Below are 23,670 nucleotides of genomic sequence, written 5' to 3'. Positions count from 1 at the left end.
GGTCCTTTTGGTGAGAGCGCGTGGGTAATTAGATTAGGGCTGAGAGATAGATAGATAGATAGATAGGCTCTCGCTCGTCTCCGTTCAGCAGGGCTCTCCCACCTGTACGCTCCTGCTCGGGCCCTCGCTCCCTGATCCTGTTACCGCCACAGATTTCTGAACAATTAAAATGGCGATTAAGCAGCTCAAGTTAAAATGCTAAGCTGTGCTGCCATATGCTCCCTCTGGGGCTTGAGTGTGTGTGTGTGTGTGTGTGTGTGCCTGAGTGTCTGTGTCTATGTCTGTGTGTGTAAGCGTATGTCTATGTGTTTGATAATAAGAGTGTGTGTGTGTGTGTGTGTGTGTCTTGTCTGTGTCTGCATGTTCTGCTTGAATTTGCTGCTTGGGAGAGTCGGTGACGTGTGTTTTGTCGAAGGCGGTGTCCAAACAAAGCCACTGCACACATCAAGGACGCGTTGCCGTCGGAGCGAGACTAGTGTGGGTTGAGGCACTCAAACGACTGTCAAGACGACTGCACTAATCATTTTCAAAGCCTCCGCGAGAGAGAGAAGAGAGCCCGTTTCGGGAAACAACACAAAAAGAAAACACAGAGAAAGAAAGATGCGGACAGAGCTGTGACTAGATAAACAGGAATCCAGGAAGCTCTTTTAATATGCATGGACCGATATCCAGGAAACACAGTCCTCTATAAAATTCACTCACATCATCCTTCTCTGAACCCAGGTATTGTCTCATTTACGGTTCGTTGTAATGCCACCAGCCAACCCTCAGTGACCGTGGGTGCTCCCTTAACCATGGATTAACCATTGGGTAACCATGATAACCATGGTATTTCACTACAGTTGATAAAAAAAAGCATCGTGCCCTGTGTGAGGATTGAACTCACAACTTTCAGATTATGAGACTGACGCAGTACCTACTGCACTGACGAGGTTGTCATGGTTTCCCAAAAAAACAGTGGTTATGGTTAATCCATGGTTACTTTTTGTAAGGGCCGTTGTGGGATCTAGCTGTGCGCAGCTTTAGCCACCACTCACATTGATATCATAATTTAGGTGTTCTGGAGGCCGTTCTCGTCCCTATGGGGACATTGTCCTCCTAGACAGGTGCTGTGATCTCTGTGTGGACTCGGCAAAGTGAAGCTTGATGAATTTTTTATCCTCGGATTCAGTCTGACTAAATGATTCTGAATAAGTAATTCTCGATTGTGTAATGATTTATTTACAAGTCCTCTCGGTTTGAAGGTAGCTCTGAGATTGGAAATCAATGTGACATTTCCCTGATCGTTCTTCCCGCATGTCTAATCGTCTATCTGTGCTTGGTGAAGCGCTTACAACGTGACCATGGAGCGTGTTACAAATGCAGTGTGGAGTGAGAACTAAGGCAGGGAGCGTAGAAATGGGGAGATTTTGGGAGAAGAGAGATTTTGGGAGATGGAGATGAGACATTTTAGGAGGAACTGAGAAGGAGAAAGCTGAATGTTAATTGCGGGGTTCCCATGGATCATGGAATTTCTGGAATACCATGACATTTTGGAAAGTCTATTCCAGGCATGGAAAGTCAGGGAATTGTATAATTTTTGGGTCAAAGTCATGAAATATCAGGGAATTTTAATATGTTAAATTAAAAATGTACTTGCCAAAATACATTAATATATTACTATGCCCATGCAGAATTGGTGCATATCGTATTAGCTTTATTGCTTGCTTGAGTAGTTGTTGTTAGCCCCACTTTGTTTAGTTAATGCCCATTTATTCATCTCCTGCTCTCCAAGTAAGAAACTCTCCAAGTTTCTTGCTCTGAAATCTTTGGTCAGTATATTGTATCATTCATTATATAGTATTTTATTTTTTTTGTCAGGGAAAAGTCATGGAATTTTACTTTTGACTTAGAGTGAGAACCCTGTAGTGAATAACAGTGACCATTTGAAGGCAGAAGGCAGAGTTAGAACACAAAAAAGCTGAGGTTTGGTTGTTCCACATTTTGGGGCATTCCACATATTGACTCAGAATGGCTGATGATTCCATGTGCTGCTGGAAATGACTGCTGGCACTGTGGATCCCTCAGTTGTAATTGGCTCATTCACTCCCTAACTCTCCACCTCAAGTTGGTGTGTGGTGAGCGTTCTGGCGCATAATGGCTGCCACGCATCACCCAGGTGGGTGCTACACATTGCTGGTGGTTAGTGAGGTTCCCCTGTCACAGTGAAGCGCTTTGAGTGTCGAGAAAAGCCAAATTGTTGTTGTTGTTATACGTGAAGAGAGCCCAGCCCTGCAGTGGCTCAGTGATTCCAGATGGGCCACAGCAGGGCCATAGTAGACCAGGACCGAGGACAGTGCTGCACTGAAGGCCTCATTGGATGTAGACCCAGTGCAAAGTTACACTACTAGAATAGAATTAAATGGAATTGAGTGTAGCTAATTTAATTAAGTTGATTTAAACCTTATGCTGCCCCCAAGCGGCTGCAGTTGTACTTACATTTCACACAGCTGCGTGAATCACGTTTTTCGTGAATGAACTGTCCATTTTTAACCAGTACCCACTGTAGCTGAACAGTCATGTGACTCGTCTGAGGAAGACTGCAGGAAATCAGCTATCGAATCGTGTAAAGGTGAGGCACTACGAATTTCTTAGCCTGCGTATAAGAACAATCAGGGTAAAGGTGCTCCGAAACAGCCCTGGGCCATCAGGGAGCAGAGCAGAGCAGAGCAGAGCAGAGGGACTGGTGCCAGTGCAGCAGTGCTGGCTCATCAGCGCAGCTCCATGATACGGTGCCGTGGGGAAGTGCACGACTCTGCCACAGCTGTCACACCACTCAAGATACTACACCGCGTCTCAGATCAGCCTCTCCACCCACATGGCACACTCACGAGACACACCGGGGGGATTCGCTCTCGCGCTCTTTTCTCCTCTCTCTCTCTGTCTCCTTTCTCTCTCTTGCTCACTCTCCTCTTTTCTCCTCTCTCTCTGTCTCCTTTCTCTCTCTTGCTCACTCTCCTCCTCTTTTCTCCTCTCTCTCTCTCCTTTCTCTCTCTTGCTCACTCTCCTCCTCTTTTCTCCTCTCTCTCTCTCCTTTCTCTCTCTTGCTCACTCTCCTCTTTTCTCCTCTCTCTCTCTCTCCTTTCTCTGCTGCTCCTGCTGTCATTCTCCTCCCCAGTCGTGTCTTTCTGCTGTTGTTTCCCTTCTTCCTTCTCTCCTTCCTGTTTGCTCCTTCTCTCTCTCTCTTTCTCCCCCCCCCTCTCTCTCTCTGTGTCTCTGTCTCTCTGTATCATTATCGGGGGAATGCATACGGCAGCGTGAGCCACATCACTGCTGTTTCCCATCGATTGGTTGGCTGTGTGTGTGTGTGCGTGCGCATATGTGTGTGTTTGTGTCTGTGTCACGTTGGCATGATCGAGAGGCTACGGGGGTTTATTGGTGTCACTGAGATTGCTATACAGAGGCTGTGGAGCCTGGTGTGTGTGTCTGTGTGTGTCTGTGTGTGTGTGTGTGTGTGTGTGCGTGTGTGTGTGTTTTGGCGTGTATGTGTCATTGATGATCTGGTTTTATAAATTTGATTTGATGGATAGGTTACACCTGAATGATTGTGTCAGAAGTTGATTCATTCATTGCTCTATTATGTAATTATTTCTGCATTCTGTTTCTCCCATATGATCACAATGCAGCAGTAACTCAAGAATATATTCAGCCTACTACAATACCGAATGTGTGTGTGTATGTGTGTGTGTCTGTGTCTCTGTGTGTGTTTGTGTGTGTGTCTGTGTGTGTGTCTGTCTGTCTGTGTCTCTGTGTGTGTGCGCACCTGTGTGTGTGTGTGTGTGTGTGTGTGTGTGTGTGTGTGTGTGTGTGTGTGTGTGTGTGTGTGTGTGTGTACGTGTACGTGTGTGTGTACGTGTGTATGTGTGTGTGTTCCCTCTCATTCATGCCTCTCTGTGGTCTGTCTCCCATCCTCTCGACACATGGGTGCAGCGCTGGGCTCTACAGGTCCTCTCCACATATGGGTTGTGTGTGTGTGTGTGTGTGTGTGTGTGTGTGTGTGTGTGTGTGTGTGCGTGTTGAGCTCTACAGGATGTGTCTGGGACAACTGCAGCAGTGTGCAGCCAGGAAATTGATGCTTATAAATCTGGCTAGAAAGAGGAGGATTAAGAGGAAGTAGAAGAAGGGACAGAAGAAAGTCAGACTGCCCCCGTCCCTGTCTCATTTATCCCCCTTTCCCACAGAAATATGTCTTTCTTTCTTTCTTTCTTTCTTTACTGTAGAGGTCAGCTGTAGGCTGTGTAGCTATGTGGGCCACACAGGGAGCAGGCGTTGCAGGAGTTCCTCTAGAGCCCCATGCTTTGCTCTCTCTTGCTTTGCTTTTTGGGGTTTTTAGAGGAAAAAAATCAATTGTGCCATCAAGATCCCTCATTCATCATCCTACACAGGGCACTGATCAATCTCCTTTTTTCTTTCTCTCTCTCTCTCTCTCTCTCTCTCTCTCTCTCTCTCTCTCTCTCTCTCTCTACCCCCCCTCTCTCTCCTTCTCCTTTTCTCTCTCCAGGTTGAATGTAATCTTCAGCAGGTTTGATGAAGTGCAGCGATCGGGGAACATGATTCCGTCGTCCAGCTCAGGTGAGTGAGGTCAACCACGTGCTCCCGGAAATCACACACGCACGCTGTGCTGTCATTGCCATGCCGAGCGGCTGATGAGTGGGCCAAAATATCGATTGAGTCATTGAGCGGAAATTGGAAGAACTGACAGAGTGTTGTGCAGGGTGTTGTGCGCAGCTTTGTATTAGCCAGCCACGGAGCAAGCTGGGACTTCCAGTCTCTCAACTGATTTATTGTGTTGGCGCTCGACGCTTACTTGTTAAGTAATGTTCATGTTCAAATGAGTGCTCAGTACTCCCTCAGCTGCTCATGTCTGAGGCGATCAGATGAGTGAGACATTGGTCATGTCCATAGTGTGCTGCTCTTAGAGTCGAGAGTGTGGAGCTGCGTGTTTTCTGTCCCAGTTCTCTTGCCGTAGAGAGGTGGGAGGCTGGCCCTCCATGAGCCCTAACGGCCCCTGACTGCACCTGTGGAGCTCCTTACTGTACAAACATGCACCCTCTTCCTCTTTTTCTTTCTTATGTCTCTCTGTTTCTTTTATATGTCTCTCTCCCACTCTCTCTCTCTTTCTCTCTCTCTCTCTTTCTCATACAGTGCCTCTTTTCTTCCAGCCTGTGCACGTTGTATTGCTCTAGAACAGTGATCCTCACTATTTTTTTCACAAGAGCCACATTGGCAGTGCAAAATCAAAAGGAGAGCCACTTTTACGACAACATACTAAGTCACCTTTGCAAATGTGCATTTCTACATATAAATTGGACATCCCACAGAAAAGAAAACACAGCCAATACTGGGTAACATTACACCTGCCGTTTGTCTGCTCGTCCCCTCCCCGGTGTCTTCGTGCTGATTTTTGTTTGCTGCTTCCTCAGACTCATTTCCCTCATCCACTCCACTATTCGTTACAACACTGTGTCTGTCCGTCTGGTTTTTGAGCTCGTTTCTGTCCCTTTTTAAAAAAAAATTATTAAAAACCGGTCCATTTTGTGTTTCGCTAGCGGAACTAACGTCGCCTGCCTGCAAACGTGCGCTGCGGTTAAGTTTTGTAAACAATGCCACAATACCCCCTTTAGGAAGCACCATTAAGGCTTAAGAACTTCCCTTCACCTTCATTATTTGGGTGAAGGGAGAAGTATAATTCAGATGTTTGCGTTTTTGTAGTGCAGTATTGTATGTTTATGATGCACATTTGAAAAAATGTATTGGCTGTGTTACCACATACAGTGGGTCCCATTTAGAAGTGGCCACTTCATTCGCGCTTTCCGTGATTCAAGCAGCTGCGTGAAATGTATTACAACTTATCGCCACGAAGTGGCAGTTTAAGTCCGCTGTAGCATTGCCGGTAAACAGGGCAACGGATTGCATTCAAAGGCGTTGCAAGTTGCAGTGAGTTACTGTAAGCAGAACGAAACTAAAGATCACCTCGTTGAAGTCATACAGTAGATTAGGCTAAATCAGAGCCTACCTTTTGTTTTTATCAACCTGGGGCCTCACCAAAGCTACCATGCGAGCCACCAATTATAGCTTGACGAGCCGCATGTGGTTCGCGAGCCTCGCAATGAGTAACACTGCTCTAGAAGAAATGGCTGTATCAATGTTTCATGGCTGCGTTTTGATGAATCAATGAGTGTGGCCATGGGTTTGAGTGTGTTGTGTGTGTGTGTGTGTGTGTGTGTGTGTGTGTGTGTGTGTGTGTGTGTGTGTGTGTGTGTGTGTGTGTGTGTGTGTGTGTGTGTGTTTCATGGCTGCGTTTTGATGAAGCAATGAGTGGCCATGGTTTTGAGTGTGTGTGTGTGTGTGGAGTGTCTGCCAGGCTCTGTGATCTGTTGCCTGGGAGAGAAGCATTGCTCTCTCAAACACTCACAACACAAACTCTCTGAAAGATTCGGGCCAACTATAGCGACATTCTCATGCATCCACACTCCATCTCCCTTTCTCTCTCTCTCTCACTTTCTACCTCCCTCTCTCTCTTTCTCTCTTTCTCTCTCTCTCTCCCTCCCTCTCTCTCTCTGATCCTCCTCTCTGCTCTGGTTGATCTTCCTTGTCTCCCTTTTCTTTTCATTGCTGCATCTGCACCCTCTCAGGTCCTCTCTTCCTTCCTTAAGCTCGTGCTATATGCTTCTCTCTCTGGCCTCTCTTGAGAGAGAGAGAGAGAGAGAGAGAGAGAGAGAGCTCATGGCCAGGTTTGGGGCCTCTTGGCTGAAATCCCCCATGTGTGTGTGGCTCAGGGCTCTCATCACTGGTTGGATACCCTGCAGAAGTGTGTGTGAGAGAGGGGGGGGGGGGGGGTTCAGGCCTCATCACTGGTTGGATGCCCCTGCAGTGAGGCAGTCTGGCACTGGCCCTCAGATGTCACATTCCCTCAGTGTAGACAGCACAAAGTCTACAGCTCAAACAGCCTGGAGAGAGCGGGTGTGTGTATGTTTGTGTGTGTGTGGGGGGGGGGCTTCTAGAGTCTTCCATACTGAACTACACATATATCCTTCCCCTCAGAATCTGCAGACAGAATGCCATACAGTTTATTGGTGTAGAAAAAAGCCTGAAGGAGAGAGTGGGATGGAGAGAGACAGACAGACAGACAGACACACACACACATACAGACCTCACTATGGTCAGCACAGAGGACCCTCGTCTCACAGAACACTGGTCTAGACCCAACAGGCCTGACATCACTGGTGTAGACCTCTTAAGAGACCCTGACATGTAGAGAGGAAAGAGAGCCAGACAGCACAGACTAAACTGGACTGACTAACTGACCACTGGAGACTTCAGAGAGCATGGGAGAGCCTCCTCTGTCAGAGTATATTCCCTTTAATGGCTCTGCACTGCACCGAGTTACAGAGGCTTGTTTTGATGTTTTTGTTGACTTGTTTTGCTTATGTAAATTGATACTGGTCAACAGATTGGTGACCTAAGAACTGATTAGAATTTGGAGGCTTATACCTGAATAAGGAGGGACGGGATGGTAAGGAGATAGATATATCACATAATACAACTAGTGCAGTGAAAATGGGAAGACCCTGTAAATAGTAACAGTAGAATAGAAAAATAATGTAATTCTGTAATGTAATAATGTAATGTTGGAATCCTTTAAAGGAGGCTTATACCTGCAAACCTTTATTCGGCTGTTCCAAACACCTAATATGTATATCAGACATGGGGGACTCGAGTCACATGACTTGACTCGAGTCAGACTCGAGTCTCATTTTTTAGGACTTGAGACTTGCTTGATCAACACGTATAAAAGACTCGACTTGACTTGGACTTGCTATTCATGACTTGAGACTTGACTTAGACTTGAGACAAATGACTTGAAATGACTTGACTTTTTATTTTTTCATAGATATTAAGGAGTTAACTTTACGATTTTAGAAAATCTGCTTAGGTGCTGTTGCATGCGTCACGTGAACGAACCTGTCATTGTTACCAAGTGACGCGACAGACCAACAGCAAGTGCCAGATCAAATGAGACAGACTGAGGTAGGCTAACTTGCAAATATGGAAGGCTCTACATTTATACCAAAACATAATAATGTTTGGCTTCACAGATGATGTATCTGACCACTCAAAGGAGAAATGAACAGCAGTCTGCAAGTGCGCAAATTAGCGACATAACCACCACCACGTTGATTTTCATCCGTCAGAAGTTAGTCGTGTTTGAAACCTACTGTCAAATTTGAGACATGTCAAGAGTTGGCTTTGAATCTATTATGGTTTTTAGTTAATGCCATATTAGGTTAACATGTGTGAAATGGCAAAGTGAAACATTTTCTTGTCTAAGTTTAATCTTGATATGCTAGCGAAAATGTTGCCAATGTTACCTAAAGTAAGCGCCTCTCTTTCTCCCTCCCTCTTAAACACGTCCCTGTTCCATAGCAATGACGCTGAACTACAGCCTAGTAGTAACAACAGTAAGTAGGCCTAGCTAACTGCCAGTAATCAGCATAGAAAAGTTACTTACTTGACATGTTAGGCTTATGTATAATATGATATAGCATTGACGGTCCTAAACCCTCCTAAAACCTATTGCGCTATCGCGCTTGTCAAAGTTTGGCAGTGACGTCGGCGGCAGCGTTTGATTGATTGATTAGTTCACTTTTTCAACATTTGGGTCCCTGGAGAGGTGACAGGTCAGGACAGGTGTAACTTGAACTGTTTGAATATATTGTCATGATTTGATGTAGCTTACCTAATATTTGAGGCATATTGAAACAATAATAGGGTATTTTATAATAGGTCTACTTGAAATACATTTATTTTTGTTCGTATTATACGAATGGCACTGCACTAATTGGTCTCCTCAGACTCCCACTTTATATGACTGGAATTTAACTAATTACATAACAGTGGCAACACCACCGAACCAGTTTGACTCTGATTACCATACTTAACAGAACCAGTTTGACTCTGATTGACATAAGAGAGGCACTGACATCATTTGACCCCTCAGATTCTCACACATGATTGGTGTGGAACAAACTAGATTTCTCTGAGTGCCATACATAAGAAGGGCATTGAGCATTTGACTTGTCCAATTCTCACATATATGAGTGACCGTGAACTCATTTGACTCCTCGGATTCTCATCCATATGAGTGACAGTGAACTCATCTGACTTCACTCATTTTCTCGTTGCCTGTCCATCCCCCCACCCCCTTGCCATATTTGCACGCAGCTTCGCTGGCTTAGAGCAGCGGGCCTTTGAGACATGCCTTTCAGTCTGACAGATGAATGTGCTGGCGTGCGTGTGTGTGTGTGTGTGTGTGTGTGTGTGTGTGTGTGTGTGTGTGTGAGATTTTACCCAGAGCAGATGATCGAATCCAAATCCCCTCTCTGATAAGTTTGTTAGGGTCCAGATACGAGGTCGGTGTTTTAGTGAGACTAAGCGTGCGTAGATTACGGATGTTCTGGTTGTTTTGGACCACGGCCCAAGGGCAGTTGCGTGTCGTCCAGAGCGTTGCCATTGCATGGAGGACATCATAACTTCCTTGGCCACGTTCCCTCTTCAAAGTAGTTTTTAATAATCTTTTAATTCGGCTTTATCTCTGAGCATATTGTCTCAGTGTTTTTCTCTCTTGCATTCTCTCTCTTAAATCGTTCTCTTTATCTCTTTAGCTTATCTCTCTTTCTTTTCATCCCTCTCTTTCTCTCTCCCTTTCTCTCTAATAAATGACATTTGTAGGAGTTTGGAGCGGATGATTCATATCTGCTGTGAAGTCATTTATCAAACCCCTGCCGCTCGATTGATTAGGCCTGCTAACCGAATTGAATTACGAACCATGGTGACGAACAATGTTTGCTCTCCATCTCTCTCTCTCTATCCCTCTCTCTCGCTCTCTCTCTCTCTATCCCTCTCTCTCGCTCTCTCTCTCTCTCTCTCACTCCCACTCTCTTTGCCTGGAGTGAGTGCACTCCTAGCTCCGATCTTTGAAGCGGAGTAGTGTGTCTGTTGTCGCTACCGTGGCGACGTGGGCACAAGCGTGGGGAACTACAGAACGCCCCATTGTAATAAGCACCTCTCATTAGGGGGAAGTGCAAGTGGTTGCCAGGCGACAGCTTTTGGTGCCATTATGGGAGATTCGCTTGATTTCCTCTCTTGGCTTGTTGTGTGTGTGTGTGTGTGTGTGTGTTTGAATATAAATGTATGTTTGAAAATAAGTGTGTGTGTGTGTGTCTGTGCCTGTGTGTGTGTGAGTAAGTAGTGTGACCTTATTAAACTCCCTGACATGCCATGCGTTTCCATCCCGGTGACCATCCTTATTAGAGGGAGGTTAATGTAAGCTGATGAGCGCTCTTTAGCAGTCATTCCCAGGTTATTAACCCTGCTGAAATGGCACACAATAAATACTGTGGCTGCTTACTGGGAAACCTGACCCGCCTACTTGCATATCTGCGTTATGTAACCATAGCGGTGGCAGGAACTAATGTGCTGTTTCTCCTGAAATAAATAATATGGCTTTAGCTAAAGCGTCTTAACATATGTTATTGGTTATATGCTATGGCTCTAGCTATCTAACCAACTCTTGATCCTGGTCTTGAACATATCTGGCCTGAACTGGTTCAGCACTGTGAAGGTCAGCTGCACGTGGGCTGGGGTGGACACTGGTCACACTACATGTTTCTCTCAGGCAGGCTACGCCAGGCACGGAACTGAGGCATTCCATTCTTGGAATGCGGCAACAATTCTGCAACAATTCTGCTCCACTATGACCACTATGGAACTGCCTGGACTGGCAGGATGATGGCAGCGTGGACATTAGAAAACATCTTCTAAAACAATTTTTATGCTTTGGGAACGGAACGCTTAAGGTGGGGATCACACTGACCACCGGCAAGCGGCATGTTTCCTATTATTATCTGTGGTTCGGCAGCGGAACGCTAGCGTTGAACAAGCTGAGCGTTGAACTTGGTTCACCCTCAAAGCGCAACGCGAGTGTATTCAATTGACAAACCGCTTGTGTTGCTTAGGAACGAGATAAAACTTATTATGGTCTGAGCGTTGCGTTACGTTTTAGGCTGCCGCTTGCCGCTGGCTGATGTGATCCTAAGTGAAGCGCCTGCTGTAGCATTGGCTGTTTGGCTTCCTGTTCAGGTGTTGCAAACCCCCACATAGTTTGGGGGACACACGGAGCTGATTGGGGTTATGGCTGTGATCGCTTATCATCATGATTGCACTAGTGTGAGACTGTCCAAACAGTTGTGGCTAAATGGGCCTAAAGCTTGTGTTTAGCGGTCATGAGGAGAGACTACTTGTCAGCAAATATTATTCTCAGAGATACTGGCACATTATTACACAAGAGACTTTCCAACACACTTGATGCAGGTCACACACACACACACGCACACACACACACACACACACACACACACAGACACACACACACCACTAGCTTTCCAGAAGAGTTCTGAGGTCAGGGAATGACCTGTCATCGCTATGCCCACTCTCACAGCTGCATCCTTAGGCTCAGAACGGGGAAGGACATGAAGACATTTGGAGCTGGAAAACCCAGATGTGTTTGTGTGTGTGTGTGTGTGGGTGTGTGAGTGTATTTGTGTGTGTGTACATGTGTGTGTGGGTGTGTGTGTGGTATCAGTGCGGAGCCATGCCCTCTCTCTCTCTCTCTCTCTCTCTCTCTCTCTCTCTCTCTCTCTCTGTGTAGTCTTTGTGTGTGTGTGTGTGTTTGTGTGTGTATCTGTCTTTCTCTCTCTGTGTGTGTGTGTGTGTGTGTGTGTGTGTGTGTGGGCACGGTTGGATTGGGAGCTCTTTGTCTGGCACAGTTGCCACCAGTGCTGCCAGTGGCTGTCATTTGATTTAGCGGCTTTGTGGTGCAGAAAAATGACAAGAAAGAAACACAAAATGCGGCAGCGCACACACACACACACACACACACACACACACACACTGCATGGTTAATCCCCTGGTCTCCAGTTCTGATCACATGTGTGTATGTGCACGTGTGTCTCTCTGAATCTCTGAGTGTGACCAGAGCTTCGTTTGCCTCTCCTTACCTTGATGTTTTTACACACACCTGAAAAAGGAGCCCGCAAATCATAACACACACAGCCAGTCACCCAAGCCTGGACTAAGATCAGATCACATCACATATTGTCTCCAGCAACCTGTTTTGTCATCTTATCATCTTTGTCTTGATCCCTCTAGCTTTCCGTAGCTGTGTCATGGTTTCTAGTCCTACATGGCAATAATGTGACGGCAAAGGGAAAGGGGTTTGTCAGGGGTTTGGTCAGAACTCCAATAATCTTTGGTATGACGTAAAGATAAAGTCCAAACTAAAGCTGAGATGTGTGTACACTGTACTCACCTGGCTGGACTTACCTGCAGTCGTCCGTCGTTTGATTTGTTGTTGTGTGTTGTTACCATTTTGGATGACGAGATGTTGATGTAATGTTTTTGTGCTCTGTGATATTCCTGATTGAGTGATAGGTGAGAACTGCTTGCGGAGGTGAGAGGTGTTCTCGTTTGAACGCGGGGATGTTGTAAACACGAAGCACATGCCAGGAGGGACAGTGTGTGTGTGTGTGTGTGTGTGTGTGTGTGTGTGTGTGTGTGTGTGCGCGCGTCCACAGGCTGTCAACTCTGGTGCAGTCACAAGACTAGAGCAGGAGGAAGGAAAGAGGAAGGGAGGGAGGGAGGGGAGGAGTGCTGAGAGAAAGCTCGAGAGAGAGAGAGATAGGAACAGAGAGACCGACAGAGTGAGGGAGAGAGAGAGAGAGACAGAGAGAGAAATGGTGGGAGAGAAAGAGAGAGAGAGAGAGAGAAGCGGTGTGCGAGAGAGAGGCTCCCCCTGCACATGCTCCCTCTCTGTTGTGCTGGCTCGCCTCACTAGCTGCTTCGTGAACGAAAGAACAAGATAGAGAGAGAGAGAGAGTGAACGGAGCGATTGCGCTATGACAACAGGCGAAGGTAAGCAAGGGAACAGAATGCCCTTCTGCCATGTGAAGGACGAATGATAGAGACAACCGTGGGGGGTATGGTTTTGGCTGGTCATACTTCCCCTGAATGGTGGCGTGAGCGTGTGTGTGTGTGTGTGTGTGGATAGAGGGAGTAGTGTTGACAGTACAGAAATCATGTTAACCAGATAACTAAATATTTTTTTGGAGGAGGTGTGTGTGTGAGGGTGGTGGTGGTCAGCCTCTGCACCTCTGCTGAAGTAATAGGATGATGTTCTTGTTTGACCGTGTTTGGGGCCGTCTGTGAGAACGCCGTCAGATGGGCTCAGAGGAGAGGGAGCTGCTTTGGGGAGCTGCTGCTGATCTGCTGCTGCAACAACAACAACAACAACAACATGCTTTGCTAACCAGGGGGTATTCCAAGTATGTGGTTTAGAGACAAACCTGGGTAAGTTAACTCCGAGTAAGTGGTAAACCTCCTACAACAAGAGCCCTATGGCATTGTTTTGTTAGGAGAATGAAGCCATACAGCTCCTCTATTAGGAGGTTTACCACCCACTCTGAGTTAACTAACCCAGGTTTGTCACTGAACCACATACCGCCGCCTTGTCCTTATGGAAGACCAAGCTGAAATGGCGCAGGCATTATACACAGCAAGTAGAGCACACCCATAGAAAGTGCAGGTGCCTTGGTCCCGATTCTCATGATTAAGTTGTGTGAAATTAAAGACTTAGTCCTCTTTTGTCAGCCCACTGTACGGTACTTGATTCTTTTCAGTGCCTGTGACCTGTTTTGCTTGGTTTGTTTTGGTTTGGAGAGGAATGGCGTTTAGGATTGTGTCAGAGCTTTGTCTCGGTTTGGGTTTGTTTTGTCTGATTAATGAATGTGTTCGGTGAAATCATTTCTCTATACGTCCCCCCTCTGTGGTGTTTAATAATTTCCATGAAACAAAACTCCAAACGAAATCAAGGTTCACAAGTTCAAAGTGTGTCATTGATTTATGTTAAAGGTTTCAGATAGAGCTGGTTTTAGTGGTTGTTTTGGGCGTCCCTGTTTGTTAGATGTTGTTCTCTCGGCCTTCTCTCTCGCTTGTTTGTCTGTCACCGATTTCATTCATATTGTCCTGTGAGAATTCCCATGTTAAATAAAGCCCAAAAAAGACACAAAATCATGATTTCCCATGATTCCCTGCGATTCAGCTTTGGTTTTTGTGTAGGGAGCACAGATCAGCTGTTTTTGTTGTGGTTGCCATTGAAACAGAGCCCCTTAGTCGGCCCCATTGTCTCTCGTCTTGGTGACTGTCGCCGGGGTGCCCGGACTCTAAGAATGCTGAAAGAGTTCTTCCCAGTTCCGTTGAGTTCGGCTGCCTTCGGATCAGCCTCGCTGGCTCAGACAGTCAGAGGGGCTCTGTGAGTTTCACTGGGTCCCCTCACCAAGATCTTCACTTCAGTGTGTGAGAGATTTTATTTGTTGTGTTGTATGTCTCCATTTGCTGCAGCAGTCTAGTGTCTCTCTTCTGTTTTGCACACTCTCTATTTTACACACATTCTCTCTCTCACACTTTCACACACACACACACACGTGTGTGAATGTATGTCCACAACTAGCCGGGGTGTTGAAAGTGTGTGTGTGTGGAGAGTATTCTGAGTGTGTCTGTGGCAGTTTGGGATCATTGTGAGTGTATGTGCGTGTGGTGTATGTCTGCACGTGTATACATGTGTGTGTGCGCAGCTGGGCGCGTGCTCAGTGCAGTCAGAAGAAGCCTGCTGCAAGAGCTGTGACGGAGGTGTTAAATCTGGAGAGAGGTTCGCTGGTGGGATGCTCGCTTTGCAGAGAAAAGGTCTAGTCTGCTGCATAATCAGGGGTGTGTGTGTGGGTGTGTGGGTGTGTGTGTGTGTGGGTGTTTGTGTTTGCGTTTGTGTTTTTGTTTGCGTGTGTGTTTGTGTTTGTGTGTGTGTGTGTGTGTGTGTGTGTGTGTCTGCTTTGAGGCTTTGTGCTGCAGAAGAAAAGGGAACTGAAGGCAAAATAAGCTTTAATCACATTGCCTTTCCAAATGGGGCTCTACATTTCATCTGTGTACAGGTCTGTGCCAGGTCTCTGTGTGTGTGTGTGTGTGTGTGTGTGTGTGTGTGTGTGTGTTCAGATTGTGGGTTTGTTTATCTGTGTGTTGATATTTGTTTCTAGCCAATTAGATGCAACTTAGATGCAACTGTACTGTTTGTGTACAACCGCATGGGTTGCATGTATGTGTGGGTGTGTGTGCGTGTGGGTGTGGGCGTGTAACTCAGCGGTGTGCATGTCCACCGCTTCTGTTATGTAAACAGGTCAGTTCAGCTGTGAGGGTTAGTGCTGACAGCAGGGGAACGCACACGAGCCTGACACACTCTTCCCCTCTCATCTCCTGTAACCTCCTCCCTCTCCTCTCCTCTCCTCTCCTCTCCCCTCCCCTTCTCTTCTCTTCTCTTCTCTTCTCTTCTCTTCTCTTCTCTCCTCCTCTCCCCTCTCCTCTCTCCTCTTCTCTCCTCCCTCTCTCCTCTCCTCTCTTCTCCCCCTCTCCTCTCCTCTCCTCTCCTCTCCTCCCTCTCTCCTCTCCTCTCCTCTCCTCCCTCTCTCCTCTCCTCTCCTCTCCTCCCCTCTCCTCTCCCCTCCCCTTCTCTTCTCTTCTCTTCTCTTCTCTTCTCTTCTCTCCTCCTCTCCCCTCTCCTCTCTCCTCTTCTCTCCTCCCTCTCTCCTCTCCTCTCTTCTCCCCCTCTCCTCTCCTCTCCTCCCTCTCTCCTCTCCTCTCTTCTCCCCCCCTCTCCTCCTCCTTTCGTCCTCTCCTCTCTTCTCCATACCTTCCCCCTCTCCTTTTCCTCTCCTCCTCCCCCTCTTCTCTCCTCCTCTCACCTCCTCTCTGCTGCACTCCTTCGTGCTCTGGTCTCTGTATGTGTCTTCACCTCAGGTTTAATTTAGCCTCCTTCTGCTTACTAAGAAGAAACCTGCTCAAGCTGCACTACTGTGCCTATTTTCAGACACCTCTTTGCTGTATGCATGTATGTGTGTGTGTTTGTGTGTGTGTGTCTGTCTGTGTATCTCTGTATAATTCCTGACTCTCTCGGCATCCGCCTGGAGTGGATTGTGTCTTGCTTATCCTGACTTGTCTCTCTGAGGTGAAAAAGCCCCGCTAGCTCCCCAAGACCTCCAGAGCCCAGCGCCTCGTGTCCAGAGCCTCGTCCCCACCCCCTTGTGGCCTGTTCTCAGTGTCTTATCAGAGATATCAGTGCCTCACAGCACTGGTGCATTGTGGGGAGGATTATCTGATGGCTGGATCTCGACCTCTCTCTCTCTCTCTCTGTCCCCCACATACGCCTCCTCCGGGCTGTCTCTTTCTCTCTCTCTCTCTCCTGTTCTCTCTTTCTCTCCCTCTATCCTCGCTGGGCACCAGGAGTCAAGAGGGGCTTTGTCAGTGGTGCATCCCGCAGCAGGGAGAGACGGGCAGGGCACACGACACAAGTAGGGATGCACGATATATCGGCGGCCGATATATTATTGGCCGATAAGTGAAAAAATGAAAATATTATTATCGGTCCGATAACAGAATTCTGGCCGATAAATTGCGCCGATATTTTTTAAAGTCCTAATTTAGGCCTACGTAAGGTCCGTCTGGCTACACTGAGCTACTTGAGCTTGGTTGGCTATACTTTTTCTCAATATAATGTCAGCGGTGTGAATGTATTTCACCACTGTAACAAAATCTGTGGATATGCGTTCATTTGGGAATCTGTGCATCTCAAAATCCTCTCGTGAATGATCCGCCATTTAACCTTACCAGAGCGGAGCTCAGCCCTATCTAGAGTTGTCTTGTGCTGATGTGTTTGCACTTTACCGCGCTGGTCGGGGAAACAAATAAACAAACTCGTTAGTGGAACGAGTACATAAGTAGGCCTAGTTCTAAGTTGTGTTTTAGTATTATATTTGCATTACTTTAGCTTGGGTTTTGTATTATTACCTAGAAATATGCTAACCATTCCTGCTTCAGTTCATCATAATAAGTTATTAAAACCTTCGGGGCTAACCCCTTTCATTTCTGCTGCAGCAGGTTGTGCGCAACAGAGTAGACGGACATAAGATACAGTCTGAGGAGTTGCAGCTTTATTCAGTTACCCGCAGTTGAAACTAAACTAAAGTTTCCCTCACAAACTCTGATTTGGTCGCTATACTGTAGCTTATTCCTAGCTGAGCCTTTTATGAGTGTTTAGTCCTAAATGAAAACGATTCATACTCTCTAGCCACTCACTCGCAATTCACTGACGTCAGGTTCACTTAAAGGAGCCACACATACTGTAGGGCTAGGCTACTGTTATGTTGACTGCTGTACTATTGAGGACTATTATGAGTTCTGTCCATCATTTGGTGGTAGGTACAATTACTGCAATAAAATTATGCTTATTAAATGCTTTCCCCAAATCACTTTTCACAATTTATTTTCAAGAGTAATTTTATCGGTTATCGTATCGGTATCGGCCACAACAAACCAATAAATATCGGTTATCGTTATCGGCCCTAAAATTCCATATCGGTGCATCTCTAGACACAAGGATTAGCCGCACCTTGCTCTCGGTTCTGGGGCTTTCCCTTCCTCTCTCTCTCTCTGCTATTCATCTCCCTCTCTTTCTCTCTCTGATGTGATGCTTCTCTCACCCTCTCTAGCATTCTCCAGGTTTCATAGTCTATTTCGTTCCTCTGTTCTCCCAAGGCTTTCGCTGTGATGGATTTACACTTCCTCTCTTTCTCTCCACTTGCTGTCCCTCTTTTTGTCTCTGTTCACTCCTGGTCTCATTCCTCCCATCATTCTCTCTCTCTCTCTCTCTCTCTCTCTCTCTCTCTCTATCTCAGATTTGAAGGGTACAGACAGGGCTCCTGTTACACCCTCTCTTCCTCAGCCCCCCCTCCCCGTCTGGAGTGCTATAGCATGGAGTGCTGTCTAAATGTGCTCTCTCGTTGTAGGCCTCATTGCTGAGCTCCTCAATCAGTCCTGTCTTCAGCCTTGAGACCTAGCTTCTGATATGACCCCTCTCTACCCAGACGCTACTTTGAGTCTAATTTCTCCATGGGTTGAGTAAACCAGTCCTTAGAGGCTGTGACAGGCTCCTATTTCTGTTGATGTCACCTGGAGTTGCATTCTGATAAAACTGTCAAGCATCTGTCATAATTAAAGTCTATGAGTATTACCAGCATATTCAGTTTTAATTTTGAATAGGCTTTGCAAATATAACCAGCCCCCTTGGTAAGCATTTCAGGACCCAAATCTGCTGATTTCTGCCAGTTTTGATGATTCTCACCCCTTGTGGCTGCGGCCTCCATAATTATTACAGGCATGTGCCATGAGGTCAGTCTAAATCGAGCATTAAACATTTCATAACAGCCATTACATAATGGCCAGCTCCTGCATGCCTGTGTCAGGGGTTCAGAGCTGTAGAGGAGAGATGGAAATCCCTGTTTAGCACAGCGCCGTCGCTGGCTGCCCCACTTCCTACAGTGCTTCTTCATTAAGGCCTATTTGCAGCCCTCTCAAGCCTATCTCATGCTGTTAATTAACCGTTTACATGCAACAAGAAACCCTACTCTTTTGGTCTGACACACACACACACGCACACGCACACGCACACGCACACGCACAAGCACAAACAGACACGCACACACACGCACACACACACATATTGCAGTGCTGCAGGAATATTAGCCAACTTTCTGTCTCTCACATGCACGCACACACACACACACACATGCGCGCACACACACACGCACACACGCACACAGACACACACACTTCAGTGCTGTAGGAGTACTACTTAGTTTTAATGGCGTGTAAACATTATGGCAGGAGGACACCTCAGTGACAGCAGCTGCAGGTATTAATAACCCCGGCGAGGCGTTGGTAACCATTATCCCCCCTCACGGGAGAGCCAGGGCTGGAGCCGTCAGGGGTGCTGACAGCAGCCACTTAGCCCAGGACAGCTGCTGGTGAGCGGGGAGAGGGGGTGTCGCTGCCCTGGGCCCCTGGGTGGAGCAACCAGCACCCAGGCAGCCAGTCACCTCCTGTAGTACTGGCACACGGCCATCGCAGATGGATGTATAGGGTTACACATGCTTTCCTCCAGACGTGTGTGTGTGTGTTTGTGTGTGTGTGTGTGTGTGTGTGTGTGTGTGTGTGTGTGTGTGTGTGTGTGTGTGTGTGTGAGAGTGTGTGAGAGTGAGACAATGAGAGAATGGGGGGGACTATCTGTGTTTTACAGCCTGCTAATTTACTGTCTTCCTGGCCCTCGTCTGAAACGGTTCCACTGGACGCTCTGATGAAGTGATCTGATTCTGGACCAGACACAAACCGGATCCATGCCAGATTTGGGCCATATCTGGACCAGACACAAACCGGATCCACGCCAGACTTGGGCCATATCTGGACCAGACACAAACCGGATCCATGCCAGACTTGGGCCATATCTGGTCCAGATGTAGTTCAGTGTCATCTGTAATCTGGGTCACCAGTAAAGACACCACATTTATCAGCTTGACCCACAGCAGCTATCAACCTCATCCTAACTGGGGCTCCTTTAGAGTAGAAACACACACACACACACACACACACACACACACACACACACACACACATTTGTTCTCTGTCTCTGTAATTCTGACTTTCTCATAGTTGATTTATTCATTGTCCAAGTTTCTCCCTCTTGGTCTGCTGTAGTTGAGCTGTTCCTCTAATAATTTGGCGCTAAACCCATTCCAGACCTTTGGAGCCTAATTAGCACAGCTCTGGGGGCTGATGGCTGTGGAACGTTAGCGCTAGTTCCGGAAGGTTCTGGACCCTGCAGTGGCCTACTTTGGGAGACCACCGCACGTCTGACGTAAATAGGTTTTGGTCTATAGGGAGTGTCCAGAACGCTGTTTTCTCACAGCAGGGTGACTTATCTGATGTTGTGTGTGTTTTCACTGGCTTTATCTCTTCTCCTGGATACAAACTTCATCACAAGTCTCAGACAGGAGGAGGTGCAGAGAGAACAGCTGGGGTTTAGGGTGGGCGTGTGCTTAGCATGTTAACCAGGAGGTACTGTAGGTAGGAATACACTGATCAGTAGGCACATCTTTTCACACTTGTAAAGTGTCTCCTATCTTTTTTATTTCATATATTTAATGTCTTACTCCATAGACACATGCGCGCGCACACACACACACACACACACAAAGTTTCTGCAATATTTACACACTACTCAGAATTTCAGTCAGTTTCTCTCTAAGAAACCCTCTCCTATCAGCTCACTAGAACATGAAACACTCCACCATATATCTTGCTCTCCATCTCCCTATGTTCTTTCTCCTCTCTCTCTCTCTCCCTCTCTTTCTCTCTCTCTCTATGCTCTGATGCGTTTGGTGTGTGATCTCTCGTTTGTCTCGGCGTGTGAGCGGGGGTTTGATGCTGAGCTCCATCTGCCTCCTGTCCACTCCTCTCCACATCCCCATCCTCATCCTCATCCTCATCTTTAGCAGCCTCGCCTGCTTCTCATCTCATCCCTGCTTCTCATCTCTCTCTTCTCTCTCTCTCTCACTATCTCTCTCTCTCCTTCTCTGTGCATCTTGTCTTCATGTTCAGTTCCAGTTCTTTCTTTCTCTCCTCCCCTCTCACCCTCCTCTCTCCTTCTCTCTTCATCTTTCTTTTCCTCTCTTCCCCTACTATCCCTCCTCTCTCCTTCTCTCTCTCTCTCATCTTTCCCCCCCCTCCCCTCCCTCTCCTTTCCTACCCCTCCTCCTCATCTCCTCCTCTCCACTCCTCCTCCTCCTCTCCATCCCTGAGTGATGAAGTGTTGTAATGGGGAGGTCTTAATTAGCCAGCGCTGTGCTAGCTGCAGCCTCAGTGCCAGCCTGCACTTTCTCTCTTCCCCGACAAAAGCAATCAAAGGGGGGTGATCATCTCCCTGGAGCCACAAACCCTGCTCCTTCTGCCAAAACACAACACTGGGGCCCACTCATTAAAAGACACCCATAGAGGTACATGAGGTCATTTCCTGCTTGGTGCACTGCAAAACGACAACTGTGTGAGATGATGGAAAAGCCAAGACGTCTGGGTGTCTGGAAAGCTGTATGAAATGATAAAGAAAATAACACTTTCTGTGCTTGTGTAGATGCTGACTGATACAAAAAGGCATCTGTGACCATACGGACTGATAAAAACACATGGGCCTCGGTGTCAAGATGATGGAAAGCCGTGTTGTTGAGCGAATTGATATGAAATGAAATAAATGAGAGCTGGATAAATCAGTGATGTTTATTGCAGGCTCTTAGTGGTGGCTGCTTGGCGTCAGTGTCAGGACTGGGGGGGAAGTGAAGGCTCATTGGCCTTGAGATGCTGGAGGAACTCGAAAGGCCCATAGTGCAGAGCACAGCGCACGGAGCACTGGGAGTGCCATGGACACAGCTAAGTCCAGAGAGGAGAACCAGTGGTGTGTGTCGTGTGGGTGTGGGGTTTAGTAGCATGGCTAAGTCCAGAGAGGAGAACCAGTGGTGTGTGTGTGTGTGGTGTGTAGCGTGGCTAAATTATCTGGCAAGATTTGTCAATACAGCAAGATTTCACTTATGACAAGGTAAAAAAGGTTAAAAGTGTGGTTTAACTGATGTGTTGTAGATGTGATTTCTAAATATGTTGACATTGATATTGACATCAGTTCATCCCACCCAGACCAGCTCACTACAGTGGCGTTGTAATTAAGTGGGTGCTCTTGACTCTATAGAGGGAGGACAGAAACAAAGAGACCCAGAGCAGCGTTATCTCCGCTGCTCATCAGTGTTCAATTAAGCTCCGCTCAGCATCATTCAGCATCATCAGCTCCTGTCCTTCACTCCTCTCATCCTCCCGCTGGTTCAGCATTTAAAGTCTCCGCTGTAAGAAAGAGCGATAGAGAGACGCGAGGAAAGAACGAGAGGAAAGCGATGGAGCAGAAAAGAGATATAAACGAGTCGTGATGCAGACAGTGAGCCGCAGGGAGAGAGCAACTGTGAGGGAGTGCGGATAAAAGGTTGCATTGATGCAGAAAGAGAGAGAGAGAGAGAGAGCAAAAGAGGACTAAAGTTGTCTGTGCTTGTGCTGTGACTAAAGTTGTTTGACTTGATGACTTTATGAAGTCCAGCACAACTTCCAGAAACTTCCAAAAAGTTGGTAAAGGCAGTAACGGTACCTAGAGGTCAGAAGTTCTACTCAAGCACGTATTCTTCAGAGACTGTGATATTACGTGAAGAATGTTCTTCTGTTTGCCTCTGAATCTACCCTCTTCACTCACTCACACACACACACACCAGCAGATTTTATTGTTCCCATTCGTCATACTGCACAGGCCAAGCATATCTCGAAGCACTGTGTACAGGATCTGATAGCAGCCAGGGACCCAAGCTTGTCTGCGGTCAGAGGAAATTTGTCCCCTGTCAGCCTCCGTAGCCTGTGGTGGGAAGCGCTAGTTCACACAAGTGTCATCGCTCAGAATTAAACCTTTTGCTCCGTGTCTGAAGACGGCTCGCCAAGACTCACTGAATTTATCGCCGCTGGCTCTTCCAGCACTCAACCACACAAACTCTCTTCCCCTTTTCTCTCCTCTTCTCCTTCCCTCTCCTCTTCCCTCTCCACCCCCTCTCTTCCTCTCCCCTCTCCTCCTCTCTTCTCCTCTCCACCCCCCTCTCTTCCTCTCCCCTCTCCTCCTCTCTTCTCCTCTCCTCTCTTCCTCTCCCCTCTCCTCCTCTCTTCTCCTCTCCTCTCCTCTCCCCTCGCGTGCAGGATATTGCTTTTCTCCGCACAGCTTCCTGGATCGCTCCCAGCAGCCTGAGGCTCCTTGCTGACCTCTTGCTATTTGCCTCCGGCTCTGCTTGCTCAACACAAGGGGGTGGTGGTGTGGGGGGGGGATCCTCTATTGTCTCTCTTGGGTCTCCATACAGGAAGTGTTTGGGGGAGAGACGGAGCACATGTGTGAGGAGCCCTGTGCTACTGTTGCTATAGCTGCAGAGACATTGTGTGTGGGTTTCCGTGGCGATAGCGTCTATTCGATCACATGCACGCAGGCCCGCGTGTGTGTGAAGAGAGAGTAGTGGCGCTGGTGCTGATGTCAATGCTGCCGGAAGCTGACCGCTGACGGGCCTCACGTGCCTGTCTGGTTACCATGACGAGCGTTAAACACACACACACACACACACACACATGCACTCACACTCACATGCTTTCTGCTCTTTTTGTTTCTCCATTTTGGTGAAGTAATTTAATCATTCTTTATTTCTTATCTGCATCTGAAGCTACTCTCATTTCTAATATCACAAAATGCACACACACCACGCACACACACACACACACACACACACACAGGCAGGCATGGCGTGCACACACTTCCACGGTGTCTCTTCTGAGAAGGATAGTCCAGTTCTTACCTGTTCCTTCAGCCTCCAAGAAGCCTATTTTTATTGGCTTTCGTGTTGCATTACCCACTAACTACCATCCCAAAACCTGCCCAAAAACCATGTGGGCGTGGCGTCCAATCAGGTTAGAGGAGCAGGTTTAGTCTAAAAAAAAAAGACCAACCAATCATCTCATGCTGCCGGAGCTTATCCAATAACAACTCCCAGAATCCCACACCAACAGAGACACGGAGGCACCCTG

General features: G+C 47.2%; 1 protein-coding gene across 35 annotated transcripts in view; it reads left to right on the top strand.

Moving 5' to 3' along the window:
* Positions 1 to 23,670, top strand: part of clasp1a (cytoplasmic linker associated protein 1a) — a 127,215-nt gene that overhangs the window by 41,581 nt on the left and 61,964 nt on the right. For 34 of the 35 annotated variants that reach the window (XM_042069736.1, XM_042069701.1, XM_042069746.1 and 31 more), the window contains exon 7: positions 4,541 to 4,611. In XM_042069736.1, the coding sequence (XP_041925670.1) occupies positions 4,541 to 4,611 (71 nt within the window). Of the gene's footprint in view, positions 1 to 4,540; positions 4,612 to 12,848; positions 13,012 to 23,670 lie in introns of those variants that run through there. The other variant, XM_042069936.1, reaches the window with a different exon arrangement.

The sequence above is a fragment of the Alosa sapidissima genome, chromosome 2 (genome assembly GCF_018492685.1).
Source record: "Alosa sapidissima isolate fAloSap1 chromosome 2, fAloSap1.pri, whole genome shotgun sequence".
In the NCBI taxonomy this organism is placed as follows: Eukaryota; Metazoa; Chordata; class Actinopteri; order Clupeiformes; family Clupeidae; genus Alosa; species Alosa sapidissima.
This window is presented reverse-complemented; position numbering and strand designations above follow the sequence as displayed.